At 43.8% G+C, this 17,853-nt stretch overlaps 2 protein-coding genes across 6 annotated transcripts in view; one reads left to right on the top strand and one right to left on the bottom strand.

Annotated features, from left to right (window-relative positions):
• The window catches only part of DENND10 (DENN domain containing 10), a 29,746-nt gene extending 19,086 nt beyond the window's left edge, over positions 1 to 10,660 (top strand). For 2 of the 4 annotated variants that reach the window (XM_006160403.3, XM_014592367.2), the window contains 3 exons: positions 3,512 to 3,619; positions 5,882 to 5,976; positions 9,120 to 10,660. In XM_006160403.3, coding sequence (XP_006160465.1) covers positions 3,512 to 3,619; positions 5,882 to 5,976; positions 9,120 to 9,296 — 380 coding nt within the window. In that variant the 3' untranslated portion in view covers positions 9,297 to 10,660. Of the gene's footprint in view, positions 1 to 3,511; positions 3,620 to 5,881; positions 5,977 to 6,439; positions 6,534 to 9,119 lie in introns of all 4 variants that reach the window. The other 2 variants (XM_006160404.3, XM_027776566.1) reach the window with 2 other exon arrangements.
• Positions 10,661 to 14,215: 3,555 nt separating this feature from the next.
• Positions 14,216 to 17,853, bottom strand: part of SFXN4 (sideroflexin 4) — a 25,625-nt gene continuing 21,987 nt past the window's right edge. For both annotated transcript variants that reach the window (XM_006160402.3, XM_027776567.1), the window contains 2 exons: positions 17,321 to 17,438; positions 14,216 to 14,577 (listed from right to left, as the gene is read on the bottom strand). In XM_006160402.3, the coding sequence (XP_006160464.1) occupies positions 14,500 to 14,577; positions 17,321 to 17,438 (196 nt within the window). In that variant the 3' untranslated portion in view covers positions 14,216 to 14,499. The remainder of the gene's footprint in view (positions 14,578 to 17,320; positions 17,439 to 17,853) is intronic.

Raw genomic sequence — 17,853 nt, 5'->3', positions numbered from 1 at the left:
AAGAAATCACTCCCCAGGCGGGATGGCCACTCTGCAATCCCTTCTCCTCCATTCTCTTCTTGGGATCTTGGGCATGCACACACACGCACCCGGCATGAGTTTAAGCCACCGGGTCCGGGACTTGAACAGCAGTTAACTACATGGGAGATCAGCGACAAAGCAATTGTGTGTGTCTCTCTGGTGAGCACATGCACCTCATAACAATTTTTTTTTAGAGAGAGATTTTTGCTATTGGGTACATGTGCTTCACCAGAAAGACAGAGAGAGACAGAGAGACAGAAAGTGAGAAATCACCCTCTGGGGGGATGGCCATACTGCAAGTAATCCCGTCTCCATTCTCCTCTCAGGATTTTGGACACACATGCACTTGTACCTAGCATGAGTTTAAGCTGCTGGGTCCAGGACGCAAACCACAATTGACTACGTGGGAGTCCAATGATGTAACCATTACACCATATGCTGGTCCCCACAACAATTTTTTAAAAGACGTATTTAATTTATTATCTTTTAATTTGTTATAGGGCACATGTTGTTCACTATAGAGAGAAAGAGAGAGAGAGAGAAAGTGAGAAAGCAAGCTGCCAGGTCCAGGACTTGAACTGAGGTTGGCCACGTGGGCGTCTAGTGCCTTAATCACCACACAACCTGCTGGCATCCCCACATACCAAATATTTTTTAAAGTTTGCTGAAGGGCACCTACATTTACAAGAAAGAGACAGAGAGAGGGAGAGATTCCCCCCAGTGGGGTGTGGTCATGCTGCAATCCCTTCTTCATTTTTTTTTTTTTTTGATATTTTTGCCATAGGGCGCATGCACTCACCAGACAGACAGAGAGAGACAGAGAAACAGAAAGTGAGAAATCACCCCCCAGGGGGATGGCCATGCCACAATCCCTTCTCCTCCATTCTCCTCTCAGGATCTTGAGTATGCACACACACGCGCCTGGTGTGAGTTTAAGCCACCGGGTCCCGCGATCAACTACATGGGAGTCCAGTGCCTTAACCGTTATGTAAGCAATTGGTGCTGCTGATATTAAATTTAAAAATGGTCTCAGCCTTTTGGTATAGTCAACAGCAAACTGAACTGCAGTGGTGAAAGCCATGTGGCCAACTGTGGGTTCCAATCCCCAGCTTGGCTTGAAAACATGCTGGAAATGTGCCCAAGATCCTGACAAACTTGGCCAACTTGACAAGGCCCTGCTGAGGGTGTTTTTCTCGCTCCCTCTCTTTCATGTGTACACACATATACTTTTTATTATGAATCAGATAAACTTTTAAAAAAATTATGTTCTTCATTTTTAAACATTTTCCCAGTGGGCACCTATGTTTACAAAGAGAAAGCCAGAAAACACCCTTGCATGGAAGATGGTCACACTGCAATCTCTTCTCCCTCATTTCTCCCTCCTTTGAGGATTTGGGCACACATGCTGACGAGCCCAGCATATTTTTCAGACAGCCATGTTCAGGACTCGAACTGTGCAGTAAGCCATGTAGGATCTAGCCACTTAACCATTGCACCACCAGCTGGCCCTCATGGTATCTTTTCAGTTTTTTATTTTAAATTTGCTGTAAGGATATATGTGCATGCCAGAGAGACAAAGAAAGGGAAAGTGAGAAATCACCCCCAGAGGGGATAACCACACCACAATCCCTTCTCCAGTCTCCTCTCAGGATCTTGGACACACACATACATACGCCTGCTATGTTTTTTAAGCTGCCAGGTCTGGGGCTTAAACCCTGCAGTTGTCCATACAGGGTCCAGTCACCTTAACCACCATACTACCTGGCTAGTCCCCTCATGGTATCTTTTTTTTTTTAAAAGAATTGTGCTGGGGCTGGCAGACGGCATGGTGGTTAAAGGCACTGGATTCCCACATGGCCGACCGCGGTTCAAGTCCCAGACCTGGCAACTTGCTTTCTCGCTTTCCCTTTTTCTCTCTCTGTCACTCTCTGGTCAAATTAAAAAATAGTAACTACAGAGGCTGACAGGTGGCATGGTGGTTGGGAGTGCTAGACTCCCACATGACCGACCGCAGTTCAAGTCTTGGACCTGACAGTTTGCTTTCTCACTTTCTCTCTCTCTCTCTCTCTCTGTATCTCTCTCTGGTCAAATTAAAATAATAATAATAAAATAAAGTTAAATAAAATAATTCTTTGATAATAATAACAAATGGAATTAAATAAATAATTCTTAAAAAGAAAAAAAGAATTGTGCTAAGTAAACTCACCGAGAGAGACAGAGGGGAAGTGAGAAATCACCCCTGGGGGGAGGGCTACAACACAGTCCGTTCTCTTCCATTCTCCTCTTGGGATTTTGGGTATTCACATGCATGCACATGGCATGATTTTCAAGCTGTCAGATCTGGAACTTGAACCACAGTCAGTCATATGGGAGTCCAGCACCTTCACCACCATGCCACCTGCTGGCCCTTCATGGTATCTTAATGAATAAAGTTCTTCATTTGAACATGTTAGAATTTATTAGACTTTAAGAAATGCATTTAGTTTTTTATATTTTGTTTAATAAAGCTTGCTTTATTTCAAATATAGAAAGATATTTGCCTATATCTATATTTTCTTTTTTCATGATTTAATTTTATTAAAAGAACTTTTTTGAATTGCTAGAGAGTACAGATACTTGTTAGAGAAAGAGAAAGAGAGAAAGCACACCCCAGTGAGGCACGGTCGTGCTGTAATCCTATTTCTCCATTTCTCCATCCTGTCAGGATTTGTGACATGTACACACACCCACCATGTGGTTCAAGCAGCCAGGGCTGGGAACTGGAGCCCACCACGTGGTTCAAGCAGCCAGGGCTGGGAACTGGAGCCATGGTTAGCCACGTGGAATCTGGCTTCCTGTACATAGCGCCTAACTACTGTACAATGGGGCCGGCCTGTGTTGCTGTTTTTAAATATCCTTACTTGGTAAAGTAAAACTTTAGCAATGGTAAATTAGTCCTCAAGATTTTTTATTTTTTATTTTTTTGTGATTTTATTGCTCTGTGAAATCAAAAGAGCTGGGGAACCGTTGCTTTACACAGCACCAGCCTTGGAGGTCTGTTCATTCTTGAGTTACCCTGATTGGTTTAGTGTTCATTGTATCATTCTGACCTGAGTGACAGATGATACCATCTCCACCGTATTTCCCATGAAACCCTGGCATTAGGCTATGATCTCTGGGAGACAAAGACCTAGAGGGGGAACAAACACTGGCTGAAAGAATCCTGGCTACCTTCTGCCTTATTCTTGACCAAATAACAACGACTGGAGAGTATGCTGTCCTTCAACCTGGTTCTTTGACCCCAAAGTCTAATTTTAGAACACGTAGAGTCTGTGAATTTCTTCAGGCAACTGATAATAATCTGGTGTCGATAGATTGCATAGCAGTTAGCTAATGTTCCCAAATAAATAGGGGAGTGAAGAAAAGGAATGCATTTTAGACTCAGTTTTATTTTGGTATGTTCACAGTGTTGCTTCCCACTCCAGTAATGTTGGTCATCTTTGTTATACAGGTTACATTGCTGGATTCGTAGACTTGGAGGTGAGCAATAGACCAGACCTCTATGATGTATTTGTGAATCTGGCAGATAGTGAGATTACTATTGCTCCGCTTGCAAAAGGTTAGTCCTCTGTTTTGTTCTGTTATTGATACAAGATATTAGCCAAGCAGTTATATTTTTTAAAATAATTTTTTAAACCTTTATTTATTTTAATTTGACCAGAGAGGGACAGAGAGAGAGAGGGAGGGAAAGCGAGAAGGCAAGCCGCCAGGTCCAAGGACTTGAACCACTGTTGCCCATGTGGGAGTCCACCACCTGCTGGCCCATGATGTTTTTTATAGCCATAGACATGTTAACAATACATCCTGGGTACTTAAGCTGCACAGTATATGATAACAAATTAGTCTATTTATTTCTCCACTTTTTCTGCAGTATCTTCCTGATAAGGAAGGATACTATATTTTTTCTGCAGTATTATCTATTACTGCATAAGAAATCACTTCAAAACTTGGTTGGGTTTTTGGGACCAGCAGTTAGCGTAATGGCTATGTCACTGGACTCCCACGTAGTCGACCCCGGTTCAAGTCCCGGACCCAGTGGCTTAAACTCACGCCAGGCGCGTGTACGTGCGTGCCCAAGATCCTGAGAGGAGAATGGAGGAGAAGAGATTGCAGTGTGACCATCCCCCCTGAGGGATGGCTTTCTGTCTCTCTCTGTCTGTCTGACGAGCGCACGCGCCCTATTGTGAAAGCCTCTCAAAAAAAACCCCAAAAAAACAAAAAAAACTTGGTTGGGTTTTTTGTCTTTTTTGTCTTTTTTTTTTTTTTTTAGAGATTTTTGCGCGTGCGCTCGCCAGACAGGCAGAGAGAGACATAGAGACAGAAAGCGAGAAATCACCCCCCAGCGGGGATGGTCACTCCGCAATCCCTTCTCCATTCCCCCTCTTGGGATCTTGGGCATGCACACACATGCACCAGGCATGTGTTTAAGCCACCAGGTCCAGGACTTGAACCGCAGTCGACTACATGGGAGTCTAGCAACATAGCCATTACCGGAACTACTAGTTTTTTTATTTTATAGAATTATTTATTTAATTTTATTTATTCATTCAATCATTTTCATTTGACCAGAGAGACAGATACACAGAGAGAAGGAGAGAGAAAGCAAACCACCAGGTCCAAGACTTGAACCAGGGTCGGCCATGTGGGAGTGTCCAGTGCCTTAACCACCACGCCACCTGCTTACCTGCTCTTAATTATTTTTTTATTGGAGAAGTTTTTGGTATAGGGCACATGCACTCACCAGAAAGAGAGACAAAAAGTGAGAAATCACCCCCCAGGGGGCATGGCCATGCTGCAATCTCCTCCATTCTCCTCTCGGGATCTTGGGCACACACGCATACGCGCCTGGCGTGAGTTTAAGCCACCGGGTCCAGGACTCGAACTGCGGTCGACTACATGGGAGTCTAGCAACATAGCCATTGCGCCATCTGCTGGTCCCACTCTTATCTTAAGTCATTTTAAAATCACAAACATAATACATGTTTGTGGTGAGGAAGTCAAATTGTGGAACCAAATATTTAGAAGATACTGTCTTTTGTAAAGCCAAAATAATAGAAAACTGACTGTGGCCAGGGCCACTTAAAGTGCTGAAGCATTGAGTCCTGAAAGGGTGTCCATCTTTCTGCTGCTCTGAGTCTATAACATAGCTCTTCCCAGTCAGCACCATTGGAGTCGGCTTTGCCAAACAGAACTCCCCGTTAATCTCCTCGCTGCAGACAGTAGCAGCGGATGCAATTAACATAACTCAGGTTGTTTCCTGCGGTCGTCTTTCGGGGCCTGAACACACTGACCAGCTGGCTTTTTCAAAACTGACAGGAAGTGCTGCTTTCACAACATTCCTGCCTGAAGGATAAAATTGAAATTCTTAACTGTAAAGACCAGGCCGAGGAAGTTAGATTCTTGGCTTAAAGTTACAACTTATTTGTAGTCAGAATTTTTATTACATTTAGTAAAGAAAGAAAAATAAAAATTCTTGTCAGGTGGTTGTAAAAGGGAAATTTGGTTAGCTGCTACTGAGTTTTTATTTTATTTGCTAAGTATATAAATCATGATTATATTATGCCTTGCCTCCTAGCATGTTGTCATATTTGTGTTTAATGATACAGTGGAAGTTTGAGGATGGTCAGCTACATTTTGAATATTCCTTCAGTATGATCTTTCAAGTGTTCAGCTTCATGGCATGGTTATTTTTAATTTTGTAATTATATATAAGCTATGTCATAGTATATGGTGTGTTAATAGGACATAGTAATATATACTATATGATATGTATTATATATATGTAATGTATATACACACAACACATTCTTGATCTCACCAGAGGCCATGACAATGGGCAAACTGCACAAAGAAATTGGTCAACTAATTGTTCAATCTGCGGAAGATCCGGAGAAATCAGACAGCCAGGTGATCCAGGTAACTTGCTGATCTTCTGATTATCCGAGGCGGCATCGCTGGGCATGTGCGGCAGCGCTACGCGTCATCTGCTGTACATGTCCCAGGATGAAGTGACGTGGGAGAGGCCAGCGGGCAGGTGCTTAGATGAGGGTTTGCAGGATGGTCACCATCATGAGGCATGAGCAGGTGCAGAGCTGCCGAGGCCCAGTCAGTTATGGGGCCCTAGGTAGGTATGTAGAGGGGCTGGTGCTGGAGTCCTCCATTAGTAGTGAGAATCGTCACTGCCATGTGCACTGGGATGGTGCACCTCTGGCCCTAGTTAGAGTTTTATGGAGCAGCAAATTGTAAAGGGGAGGTTGCTGCTGAGCACGGGGAAGTAGCTAGATTGTGGTAACTTGGCTTTGCTGTGCTGTCCCCAGGACATGGCAGTCATGTAACAGACCCCGTCCCACTTAACAGACTCTGTGGCCCGCCCTTGCAGCTATTTCCTCTGGGCTCTGCCTGCTACGCTGACCAGATTATCATGTGGACCAGTCAGCACCTTCTCTTCTGCCCTTGCCAGACTGACATGGCAAGTGAGTTTTATTTCCTGTCTCTCCACATGGTGCCCACAGCTTGCCCAGCATCCCTGCCCCCCGTCTGCTGCCCCTTTCACTTCTTCCCAGTTCCTTGCTTCTGTCCTGAGGAATACACTTCCAGCCTAACCTCTCCCAAGCCCTGTCTCATCTAGACCCTGTCTCATACTCTGGAGTTGGAAACAGCCTGGAAGGACCGTTTCCTTGTCTGCACCTGTGCCACCTGGGGGCCACCTCTGGGAAGCAGGCTCTCCCATCCTGTCCCACCTGGCACATGTGTTCATTTCCCCGTCATTTACTCAGATAGCCTCTTCATGGAGCACTGGGAAGTGGGCTATAGTAGTGAGCCTATGTATTCATGGAGCAGATGGATAGAATAGGTGACAAGGTAGTGGTGAGCCATGACAAATGCTGACAGAACAAGGGTCGAGACAGAGACTACCGGGGAGGGGGTGGTGTGTAAATGGAAGGATGATAGGGCCCCGGGAGTGGGCAGCAGCACTTCCTTCTGTTCAGCACCAGTGGTCTGTCTAGCCATGGCCAGGAAGAGTGGATGGGCCTTGTCCTGAGGAGTCAACACTGAGACTCTGTGAAGATTCTTCTTTCTCCCCATGTGGCTTGTCATTGCCCATCCATCCCGTTGTTACCATAAAAACTGATTCTTTACAGCGGAGGCAGAATATGTAAATTTGAGTTGTGAATTATTATGCTTTTCATGACTAAAAGTGATACAAGACTAGTATAATGTATAAGATTTGAAGGAGGAAGAGTGAAAATGCTCAGCATGTTGTAGGGGTTCAGAAACATTTGGATGAATTACTGTCAGCCAGCCAGCAAAAAGACGTGATTTCTAAAAAGTTATTTATTTAATTCAGTTTGTTATTATTATTTTTTAATTTGACCAGGGAGAGACAGAAAGAGAAACAACAAAGCAAGCTGCCAGGTCTGGGACTCAAACCACAGGCAGCCATGTGTGAGTCCAGTGCCCTAACCACCATGCCTCCTGCTGGCCCCCAAAAGACATGATTTTAATGCAAGCTCTAGCGAGTCCTTAGGCACCCAGTAGGAATAAAATCTGAAAGGCTGGGGCCGGGTTTCTTATCCCAGGCAGAAGAGGACTGTTGGAAAGAGTTGTTGAAAAATAATGGCAGAGTTTCTCAGAGCTAAACACAGAATTATATAACTCAGCAGTTCTTCTGGGCATATACCTAGAAGATTTGAAAGCTAGGTCCCTAATATGCAAATACCCCCCCAACAGCATTACTCGCAGTGGCCAAAGTGTAGAAGCAACCCAAGGGTCCGTTGGTGGATGAATAAACAAAATGTGGTATATCCATACAATGGGATGTTACTGAACTTAAAAAGGGAGGATATTCTGATTCATGTTACAACATGGATAAACCTTGAAAAGATGCTAATAAAGTCAGTCAGACACAGATGGACAAACATTGTATGGGTCTACTTAATATGAGGTATCTAGAATAAATAGTCATAGAAGTAAAAAGTAGAATAGCAGTTACCAGGGGCTAAAGGAGGAAACATGGGAAGTTATTATTTAAGGGGTATAGAGATTCTATACCCTTGGATTGGAATGGTGAAAAGAGTCTAGGAATTCTGTATCTGCTCTCTCATAGAAGAAATAAGTAAACTTAAAAACAATTCTGAGATGCCAGCAGGTGGCATGGTGGTTAAGGTGCTGGATATTCCCATATGGCCGACCACGGTTCAAGACTTGGACCTGGTGGCTTGCTGTCTCCTCTCTCTGTCTCTTTCTCTCTGTGTCTCTCTCTGGTCAAATTAAAATAAATGAATGAATAAATAAATAAAATTTTAAAGAAAAGGGGGACCAGCAAATAGTGTGGTGGTTAAGGGTGCTGGACACTCTCACATGGCTGACCACAGTTTGATTCCCAGACCTGGTGGCTTGCTGTCTCGCTTTTCCCTCTCTCTGTGTGTATGTGTGTCTCTGGTCAAATTTAAATAAATAAATTAAATTAAATTAAAAATTCCTTAAAAAAATTTTCTGGGGACCAGCAGTTGGCGTAATGGCTATGTCACTGGACTTCCCTGTAGTTGACCACAGTTCAAGTCCCAGACCTGGCTGCTTAAACTCATGCCAGGCGCATGTGCGTGCGTGCCCAAGATCCCGAGAGGAGCATGAAGGAGAACGGATGCGGTGTGTCCATCCTCCCTGGGGGGTGATTTCTTGCTTTCTGTTTCTCTTTCTGGCAAGTGCACACGCCCTATAGCAAAAATCTCTCCAAAAAAAAAGGTCTGGAAAATAGCTGAGATGGTGGTGCAACATTGGGAATACACTTAATGCCATTGAGTTATACACTTAAAAATGGTTCAAATGGTATTAGGTTGTCTGGAAAGTCATGACACATTTTTGCATAGAAAAGCATACAAAAATATGTCATGACTTGCCTGATGACCTAATTAAAAAAACTAACATTGATTTTTCTAAGTTATTTTGTTTCATTTTTCATAGTTTATAGTTAGTCTGGTAAAAATAGGATGGATTCTAGACTAACTGTTCAGATTTTTGGATACTAACATATTGCATATTTTCCTGTTCTATTAAAGGATATTGCTCTAAAAACAAAAGAAATATTCACCAACCTAGCACCGTTTTCAGAAGTTTCGGATGATGGAGAAAAGATGATCCTCAATTTTGAGGCACTAAAACAAAAACGCTTTCCGCCAGCAACAGAAAACTTCCTTTATCATCTAGCAGCCGCCGAACAAATGCTGAAAATCTGACTGTGACAGAATGCATCGCTGCTGATGGATAGAAAGCTCTTCTTTTACTCTGGTTATCCATTAACTATGTAAAATACTGAAAACAACAGAGAAAATGATATATTTTTAATGATTTATTTGCGAGTATTGAGATTTGACCTGAAAAACACTGAAACTCATGCACACACTTCCAGTCTCCTAGGTGATCACTTCCCGCCTGCTGTCAGCGTCTGACAAAATGCTCTAACTACCAGACATAGCACTCTAAAATGGCCCCGCGTCCTGGAGCCAGAGGAAAAAAGCTGTTGAGTTCTCGTGTAAATCGCAGCAAATGCAAATGCCTTCATGCTTATAAGTTCCAGTTTGTCTCATTGTGTAGCCATAAACTAATGATTTATTTTCAGAAAGCTGCCTGAAATTTTGCTTTGTATTCTTCTAGGAAGAACTTTAATTCCTCATGAGGAACTCTATTTTCTGAGCCAAACTACTAAGTTTTCTGCAGAACTGTCTAGAAGATCATTCAAAAGACCCTGCAGTTGCACTTTCTTAAAAAAGACAAAATTTTTTTTCTCCTGGCCTTTGACCATTTTGCCTATACTATGAAGGTTTTACATAGATTTTATACTTGAGTAGACAACTTTAATAATCCATATTTATATACTGTCACCGGAGTAAGCAGTTGGCAAGTGAGAGCCATCAGTATTCTTCAGTTAACTTTGTTGCTAGCAATATTCTTTTGAAAAAGATGCAGTTGTTATATGGTAGAATAAAGTAAGCCCATTTTGAATATAAATATCAGTAGGACTGAAACAGTGACTTTATATAATTGAGTAAGGGAGTATGAGAATTAACTTCTTGCAGGGGCCAAAACCAGAGAATGTCTTTGAATAACTTCCATGAGAGAAATTTGACTACAGAGCAACGTAACTGTTCTTTTTCAGTGACGTACCTTTTTCTTAATTGGAAACCTTAACATTGCCAGATAAGTATGGAGGCCTAAATTATGTTCTTGTTATTTTATTATGTGTATTCATATTAATTATGAAAGTTTATTTTTCACTCAGTACTGATGTCTTTAGAAATCTTACCTGGAAACATGTTTGAAAAAAAAAATAGTTCTTAGTTGTTTTTTTTTTTGGTGTTTGTTAAATTAAAAAAATAGACCTTTTTCCCCTCCCTCTTCAAGTAGGGTGCGGAAGGACCTTAAATGAGATGGTGTTTACTGAGGCAAACAATTCAAATCTGCACTTTATGAAAATGAATACTAACATCTTTTTTCTCCCTTTTTTGTTTTTGGTATTACTAAATTAGCTTATGAGCAAAGTTGTTAAAATTGCGAATTTATGATGCAGAAATAAAATGGAAATATTTTGATACTTAACAAACTTTTAGGTAGGCGAAGGATTGTGTTCTTTCTACTTCTTCCAGCTCCAAAAAGCAAAAAGGAACATTGTGTTCAGCTGTGAAGACACTGGGGCATCTTCTGAACTGAAAGTTAAAGCTATTACCCTGGGCCATGACTTGCTCCGGGCCTTCTCTCCCTGCTTAACCCCCTTGCTCCTGGCCTCCTGCAGCTGCCTCTCTAACTTGTTTCCTTTCCTTGGAAGATGTCTTCACACCTCCACCCCTTCATCTCTTGGTGACTGAATCTCCACCTGAGTTTTTGTCCATTGTATTCTTTTTAAAAATTTCAGTCTCTCTCTGTCTTTCTGGCCTGTGCACACGCTCTATAGCAAAAACCTCTCCAAAAAAAATAAATAAATAAAATAACAACAGTATGTGTGCATGCACACAAAACTGAAAGGGCAAGAGAGAAAGCACTCCCCAGTGGGATCTGAGCACACCAGTCCTTTTCCTCTAAGTCTCCATTCCATTCTGGGCATGCATTCAACCTGGTGTTTCAGGCCCATAGGCTGGGACTTGGGGATTTGGCTTCCTCTGTGCGGTTCCTAACCACAATGCATGGGGCTGGTCCCCTACATTTGATTTTGTTTCTTGTAAGCCTGTGGTCAGACTGAGTCATCTAGTAGATACTTTTTTTTTTTTAAGTATTATTATTTTTGGGGACCAGTGAGTGGCAAGGTGGTTAAGGCAGTAGACACTCCCACATGGCAACTATGGTTCAAGTCCCTGACCTGGTGGTTTGCTTTCTCACTTTCCCACTCCCTCTGTTTGTCTCTCTCTGGTCAAATGAAAATAAATGAATAAATAAAATTAAATAATTCTTTTTTTTTTTTTGGTAGAAAAGAGAATAGGAAATATTTTAGAGAAGAAATATACTCAAAACGCCTTTTGGCTGGCAGGTTTCTAGGTAGCAACTGGTGCCAAAATAAATAATTCTTTAAAAAAAATTTGCCAGAAGGCCCATGCGTGGGAGGGTGGTGGGGAAGGGTAAAGAGATAGAGAAAGCTAGAAAGCACCTCACCTCACCTTAACCACAACCCCTTTTTTCAGGATTCTGGGCATGCATGCAACAGGCACCTGGCATGTTTTTCATTTTTTAAAAAATAATTAGTAGTAGTAGTATTTTTTAAATTTGACCAGAGAGAGACAGAGGGAAAGTGAAAAGGCAAGCCACCAGGTCAAACTAGTCAGCCATGTGGGAGTCCAACACCTTCACCACACCACCTGCCAGCCTCCTGGCATGTTTTTTAAGCTGCCAGGAGTAAGCTCAGCTAGCCATTTGGGATTCAGCCACCCGAGCCACCAGATTATGGCTGGCCTACTCTGGGCAGGCCTTTTTATCAGGGGTGGCTTAGAGAAGCTGAACAAGAGATGAGCAGTACCAGCTGGGGGTGCTGTTGGACTGAGTTGGGGTGGTAGCAGTGGCCAAGGAGGAAGTATAGACTTACCTGTGTTAGGCCCAATTTATTGAGTGGGGTTCTTTCTCCCCAATTCCTGTCACAGTAAGCTAAAACCCCTGCAATTTCCTTATAGGAGTGTCTTGTTTATCAGCCTCCTCCCCTTTTAATTTTTTAAAGTTGATTTCTTCCATGAATCAGGGCACCCTCAAGAGGTTCTTGACATTGCAGTCTACTCCCAGCCTTCAGCCAGTCCTGGACTATAGGCAGCTGCATATCCAGTGTACACAGGGAGGTCTCCAGATATGAGCCACACTTTTGCATGTAGGATGGCCTCAACAGCATGGTGCTTTACAGCTGCACCACAATCTAGACTTTTTTTTTTTTTTTTTTTTTTTAATTTGCTATCAGGCACATGTGCTTATGAATGAGAAAGCACTCCCCCGAGGGGGATGACCACGCACAATCCCTTCTCTACTCTCTATGATTTGGGGCATACTGCACATTATTCCAGCATTTTTGTTTTGTTTTGTTAAGGTTTTTGCTATAGGATGTGTCTGCTTGCTGGAGAGAGAAAGAGAGAAATTACCTCCTGGTGGGGGGGCGGGGCGGGGGGATGGCCACACTGCAATCCCTTCTCCTCCATTCTCCTCCTGGAATTTTGGGCATGCATGCATACACACCCAGTTTGATTTTCAAGCTGCTGGGTATAAGCCTTGAGCTGGAAGGCTGTGTAGGAGTCTAGCATTTAACCATCATGCCACCTGTTGGTCCCCCAGGATGTTTTTCAAACCGCTGGGTCCAAGCCTCAAACTGTTCAGTTGGCCATGTGGGATCTAGCCACCTTATCCACTATGCCACTTGGTTGGCCCATAGACCTTTCTTAATTTTTTGTGAGTGAGGGAGACTCATACCCCCAACAGAACCTTCACATCGCAGCCTGCCCCAGTGTAGCCGGCCTGGATCACAGGCATGTGCGTTCCCACAGTGCCCAGGAAAGCCTGCAGATGGAAGCTGGCACTTTGCCAGAGCATCTAGCATCACTATCTTGGGCGTGGTGACGCCCGCCCTATGGCAAAAACCTATGGAGGCTGGAGGATTGTAGCATCACTATCTTGTAAGTGTTGCAGTTTCTTTCTTTACAAGGGTGATGGCGCTGATCCTATCTGAAGCAACTGACCAAGCAGTGGTGCATTTCCGAGATTGGGAGGGAAGGCTGATCTTGAGTTTGGCTGGGTCAAGTCTGAGCTGTCATGGGACACCCAAATGGCAAAGTGCAGCTGGCAGCTGACGTGGCTGTCGCTCAGAACTAGTGATGGGACTGTGTGTCCAGCAGAGTGGTGTGTAGCACTCAGGTGGGGCCTGGGTGAGAGAAGCCTTAGCTCAGTGGAAGGGTGAGTAGGGCTGGGCCCAGAAGCAAGGGTTGGAAGCAGCTCACTCTGCCTGGGGGTAGGATGGGAATAGAGGTAGCTCCCACTACTGGTCAAGAGCAAGCAGTTTCTTCCGTGAAGGAGGAGGTAGGTCATTCCTCTCCATCCTTTCTAAAACCAGGATCGCAGCTTTTTTTTGTTTTAGTTTTTTTTTTTTTTTTTTTTTTTTAAAGAGATTTTTGCTACAGGGCGAGTGTGCTCACTGGAGAGACAGAAACAGAAAGCGAGAAATCCTCCTCCCAGGGGAATGGCCGGTCTGCAATTCCTTCTCTTCCATTCTCCTCTCAGGATTTGGGGGCATGTGTGAACGCACATGTGCCGAGCAGGAGTTTCAAGCTGCCAGGTCTGGGACTTAAACTGTGGTCGACTATGTGGGAGTCCAGCACCTTAACCATCACCACCTGCTGGTCCCAAAGCTGGCTTATTTTGAATTGTCTGCCTGTTAGCTTCACCGGTTCCTTTTGGTCACTGACCAAGTTCCCTGTGTAGGGTACTTTTGTTTAAGTGCCAGCAGGCTGCCTACTGTCCACTGGAACCCCACCTCCTCCCTGTAGCTATAACGTAAGAAGCACCAGAAAACCAATCGGAAACCTGAGCTAGCAGCCTAGCAACGAGGAAGCTCAGCAGGTCAACAGGACTGATTCATAGCTGGAAGCCTTAGCCCACTGGAGGTCCACATTTATCCTGAGACACATGCCTGTGTCCTGAGCATGGTGGACTCTTTGCATTTAATTTTTCAAATACTCCACTTGACACACATTTATTAGTAATTTCCAGGCGGACTCTAACCTCAGCAACCCGGTGGGAGTGTCAGACTAGACATTCTTGTCCTGTTGCTCTTCCAGCCATCTTAGCACATGTCATTGTAAGTCAGCTGTCAGCACAGACGCCTGTGGGTGTCCAGGCGACCTTTGGCAGACTTCTTTAAACTGAAACCTTGACGTGAGGAAGGTTCTCAAGCAGGAGCCAAACAAATTCATCTAAAACTCGTCCCTATACCCCTCTGTTATAGAAGAGTTCTGTTTCTTCTGTTAATGACTGAATTTCCTCTTCAAGCTTACTGCGCTGTATCTGAAAAAACAAAGATAAATTCTTAATATAGACATTAAGAAACTCTCTTGCCTTAAAGCCAAGTTAAAAAAAAAAAAAATCTGGGGCCAGCAGGTGGCATGGTGGTTGAGGGTACTGGACTCCCACATGGCTGAGCATGGTTCAAGTCCCAGACCTGGCGGCTTGCTTTCCTATTTTCTCTCTCTCTCTCTCACTCTGTCCCTCTCTGGTCAAAGGAAAGGAAAAGAAAGGGAAAGAAAGGAAGTTAAATAATTCTTTAAAAAAAAAAAAAAACCCTTGGGGGCCGGCAAGTGCTGTGGTGGTTAAGGGCATTGGACTCCCACATGGCCGACTGTAGTTCAAGTCCCTGACGTGGTGGCTTGCTTTTTCACTTTCTCTCTCTCTCTCCCCCTCTCTCTCCTTCTGTTCCCCTCTGACCAGGTTGAAAATGGGTAGATAAATGAATAAGTAAAGTTAAATAAAATAATTCTTTAAAAACAAAACTTTCAGAAAGCAACCATTTCACAGTTCATCTCTTTTTTTTTTTTTTTTTTTTTTAAATCTGTGAGTGGACATATGTGGTTGTCAGAAAGAGAGAGGAAGAGAAGAGAGCATTCCCCATGAGGAATGGTCACACTGCAATACCTGTTCCTCCCTTTCTCCATCCTGTTGGGATTGGAGCATGCACACACACACGCCCAGCATATTTTTCAAGCTGTCAAGGCCAGGATTCAAACTGTGGTTGGCCTCGTGGAATCCACCTTCCTTAACTACCAGGTGATGAGAACAGCTGCACAGTGCATCTTTTACTTTTCTTTTCTCTAATATTTTTTCTTTTTTTTTTTTAGGCTTCTGTCATACACCGTGTGTGCTTGCCAGTGACAAAGGAGAACAGAGAAAGGGAAAAAGAAAAATCACCCCCCAGGGGCATGGCCACACCACATCCCTTTTCCTCCATTATCCTCTCAGGATTTGGGGCACATATGTATACACCCCCAGCATGATTTTCAAGCTGCAGGTCCAGGATTCGAAATGCAGTTGGCCATGTGGGAATCCAGCACCTCAACCGCCAAGCCACCTGCTTGCCCCAGTCTCTCTCTCTCTCTTTTTAATTTGTCTTGTGTGTGTTTGCACACATGTATGGGGTTGTGGCTTTTTACTTAATTTTATTTGTTGTTATAATTATTTTTTAATTTCACCAGAGAGAGACAGAGAGAAAGAGAAAGGGAAATGAGAAAGCAAGCTGCCAGGTCCGAGATTCGAACTGCACTTGGCTATGTGGGAGGCCAATGCCTTAACCATCAAGCCACTAGTCAGCTCCTTTTTTTTTTTTTTAAAGACATTTTTGCTATAGAGCATGTACACTTACCAGAGAGACAGAGAGACAGAAAATGAAAAATCCCCACCCCCACCCCCACCCTGGTGGGGATTGCCATGCTACAACCCCTCCTCCATTCTCCTCTTGGGATTTTGCACACACATGCACCCCGTGTGATTTTTCAAGCCACAAGGTCCAGGACTTGAACTATGGTCAGCCATGTGGAAGTACAGCACCTTAACCACCTTGCCACCTGTTGGACCCAGTGAGTTTTTATTTTCTTGAGCTTTTTAAAAAATTTCTTTCCAATTTGCTATAGGATACATTTGATTGCTGGAAAGAGACAAAGAGGGAAAGTGAGAAATCACCCCCTCAGGGGGACTTGCACACCACAACCCCCTCTTTTCCATTCCCCTCTTGGGATTTTGGGCTGCATACCACAACCCCCTCTTTTCCATTTCCTCTTGGGATTTTGGGCAAACACACATATGCACCCAGTGCGTTTTTCTTTTTCTTTTTTTAAAGAATGATTTTATTTAATTTTATTTATTAATTTACTTACTTTAATTTGATCAGAGAGGGACAGAGCAAGAGAGAAACAGCAAGTTACTAGGTCTAGGACTTGAACTGTGGTCAGCTATGTGGGAGTCCAGCGCCCTTAACCACCACGCCACCTGTCAGCCCTTCCAGTATGTTTTTCAAGGTGCTGAGTCTGGGACTCAAACCTTGGAATCAGCCATGTGGAATCTAGCCACCTTAACCACCATACCAGTAGCTGGCCCAATATTGTTATTTTGTTTTATACTTTTGTAAACTTTGCAAAGTTTTTAGAAGAATAATTCATTTATTTATTTTTAGTTTTTTAAAAAACTACCAGGGGACTAGCAGTTAGCATAATGGCTATGTCGCTGAACTCCCATGTAGTCGACCACGGTTTGAGTCCCAGACCCGGTGGCTTAAACTCACGCCGGGCGCGTGTGCATGTGTGCCCAAGATCCCGAGAGGAGAATGGAGGAGAAGGGACTGCAGCGTGGCCATCCCCCCTGGGGTTGATTTCTCGCTTTCTGTCTGTCTGTCTGGCAAGCACATGTGCCCTATAGCAAAAAAAAAAAAATCCTCTCCAGAAAAAAAAATCACCAGAAGACACATGCACTCGCTAAAGAGAAACAGAGAAAGAAAGGGAGAAAGTACCACCTCCCTGTGGGGTGTGGTCATGCTCAATCCCTTCTCTTCCCTTTCTCCATCCTGTCACCCTTTTGTGCATGAACATACACTTGGAATGTTTTTCAAGTTGCCAGAGCTGAAGTCAAACAGCATTCAGCCATGTGGGATCTGGCTCCCATAAACACTAGCCTACAGGGCTAGCTCTGTATTATTGTTTAAAGCACAAAATAAAAACCCAGCAATTTCCCTGTCTGGAAGTCAAATGGAGGGGGGCGCACTTACCCGTCCAATTTGTGGAAACATACTGAAAGAAACTGGCAGCACCAGTCCCATTACCAGGAAAGTACAGGACAGTTTCATGGTCCATACTGACTGTGGGTTTTGCAGGAAAAACTGGGTCCTGTAGGAGACAAGGTACAGCTCAGAAGTGACGCTAAACATAAACTGTTTTTAGAAGCTGGCCTTCTGCTCGAAGGGTGGCTAATTCCATCTTGCACACAGCTATAGGCCTACGCTGTGGCTCCCACCCAACCACGAATAGGCAAGAAAAGCAGCTGCACTGACCAAGTGCTTAGTATGAGTCAGGCATGGTGTGAAGCACTCCACATGCACCTGCTCCTTGGATTCCCTGCAGCCGCTGTTCTCATCATCCCTTTCACACAAGTACGAAAATGGAGGCACTGTTTAACTTGTCCAAAGTCTTAGCCAGGGCTTCCTACCCTCACCACGCTGGAGAGTGGACTGGTGAGTCAGAAGCATAGGACACAATGGAATCATTCCCTGGGAGTCTCTGAACTGAGAGGAAGACATTCCTG

The sequence above is a fragment of the Tupaia chinensis genome, unplaced genomic scaffold (genome assembly GCF_000334495.1).
Source record: "Tupaia chinensis unplaced genomic scaffold, TupChi_1.0 Scaffold000683_1, whole genome shotgun sequence".
NCBI lineage: Eukaryota > Metazoa > Chordata > Mammalia > Scandentia > Tupaiidae > Tupaia > Tupaia belangeri.
This window is presented reverse-complemented; position numbering and strand designations above follow the sequence as displayed.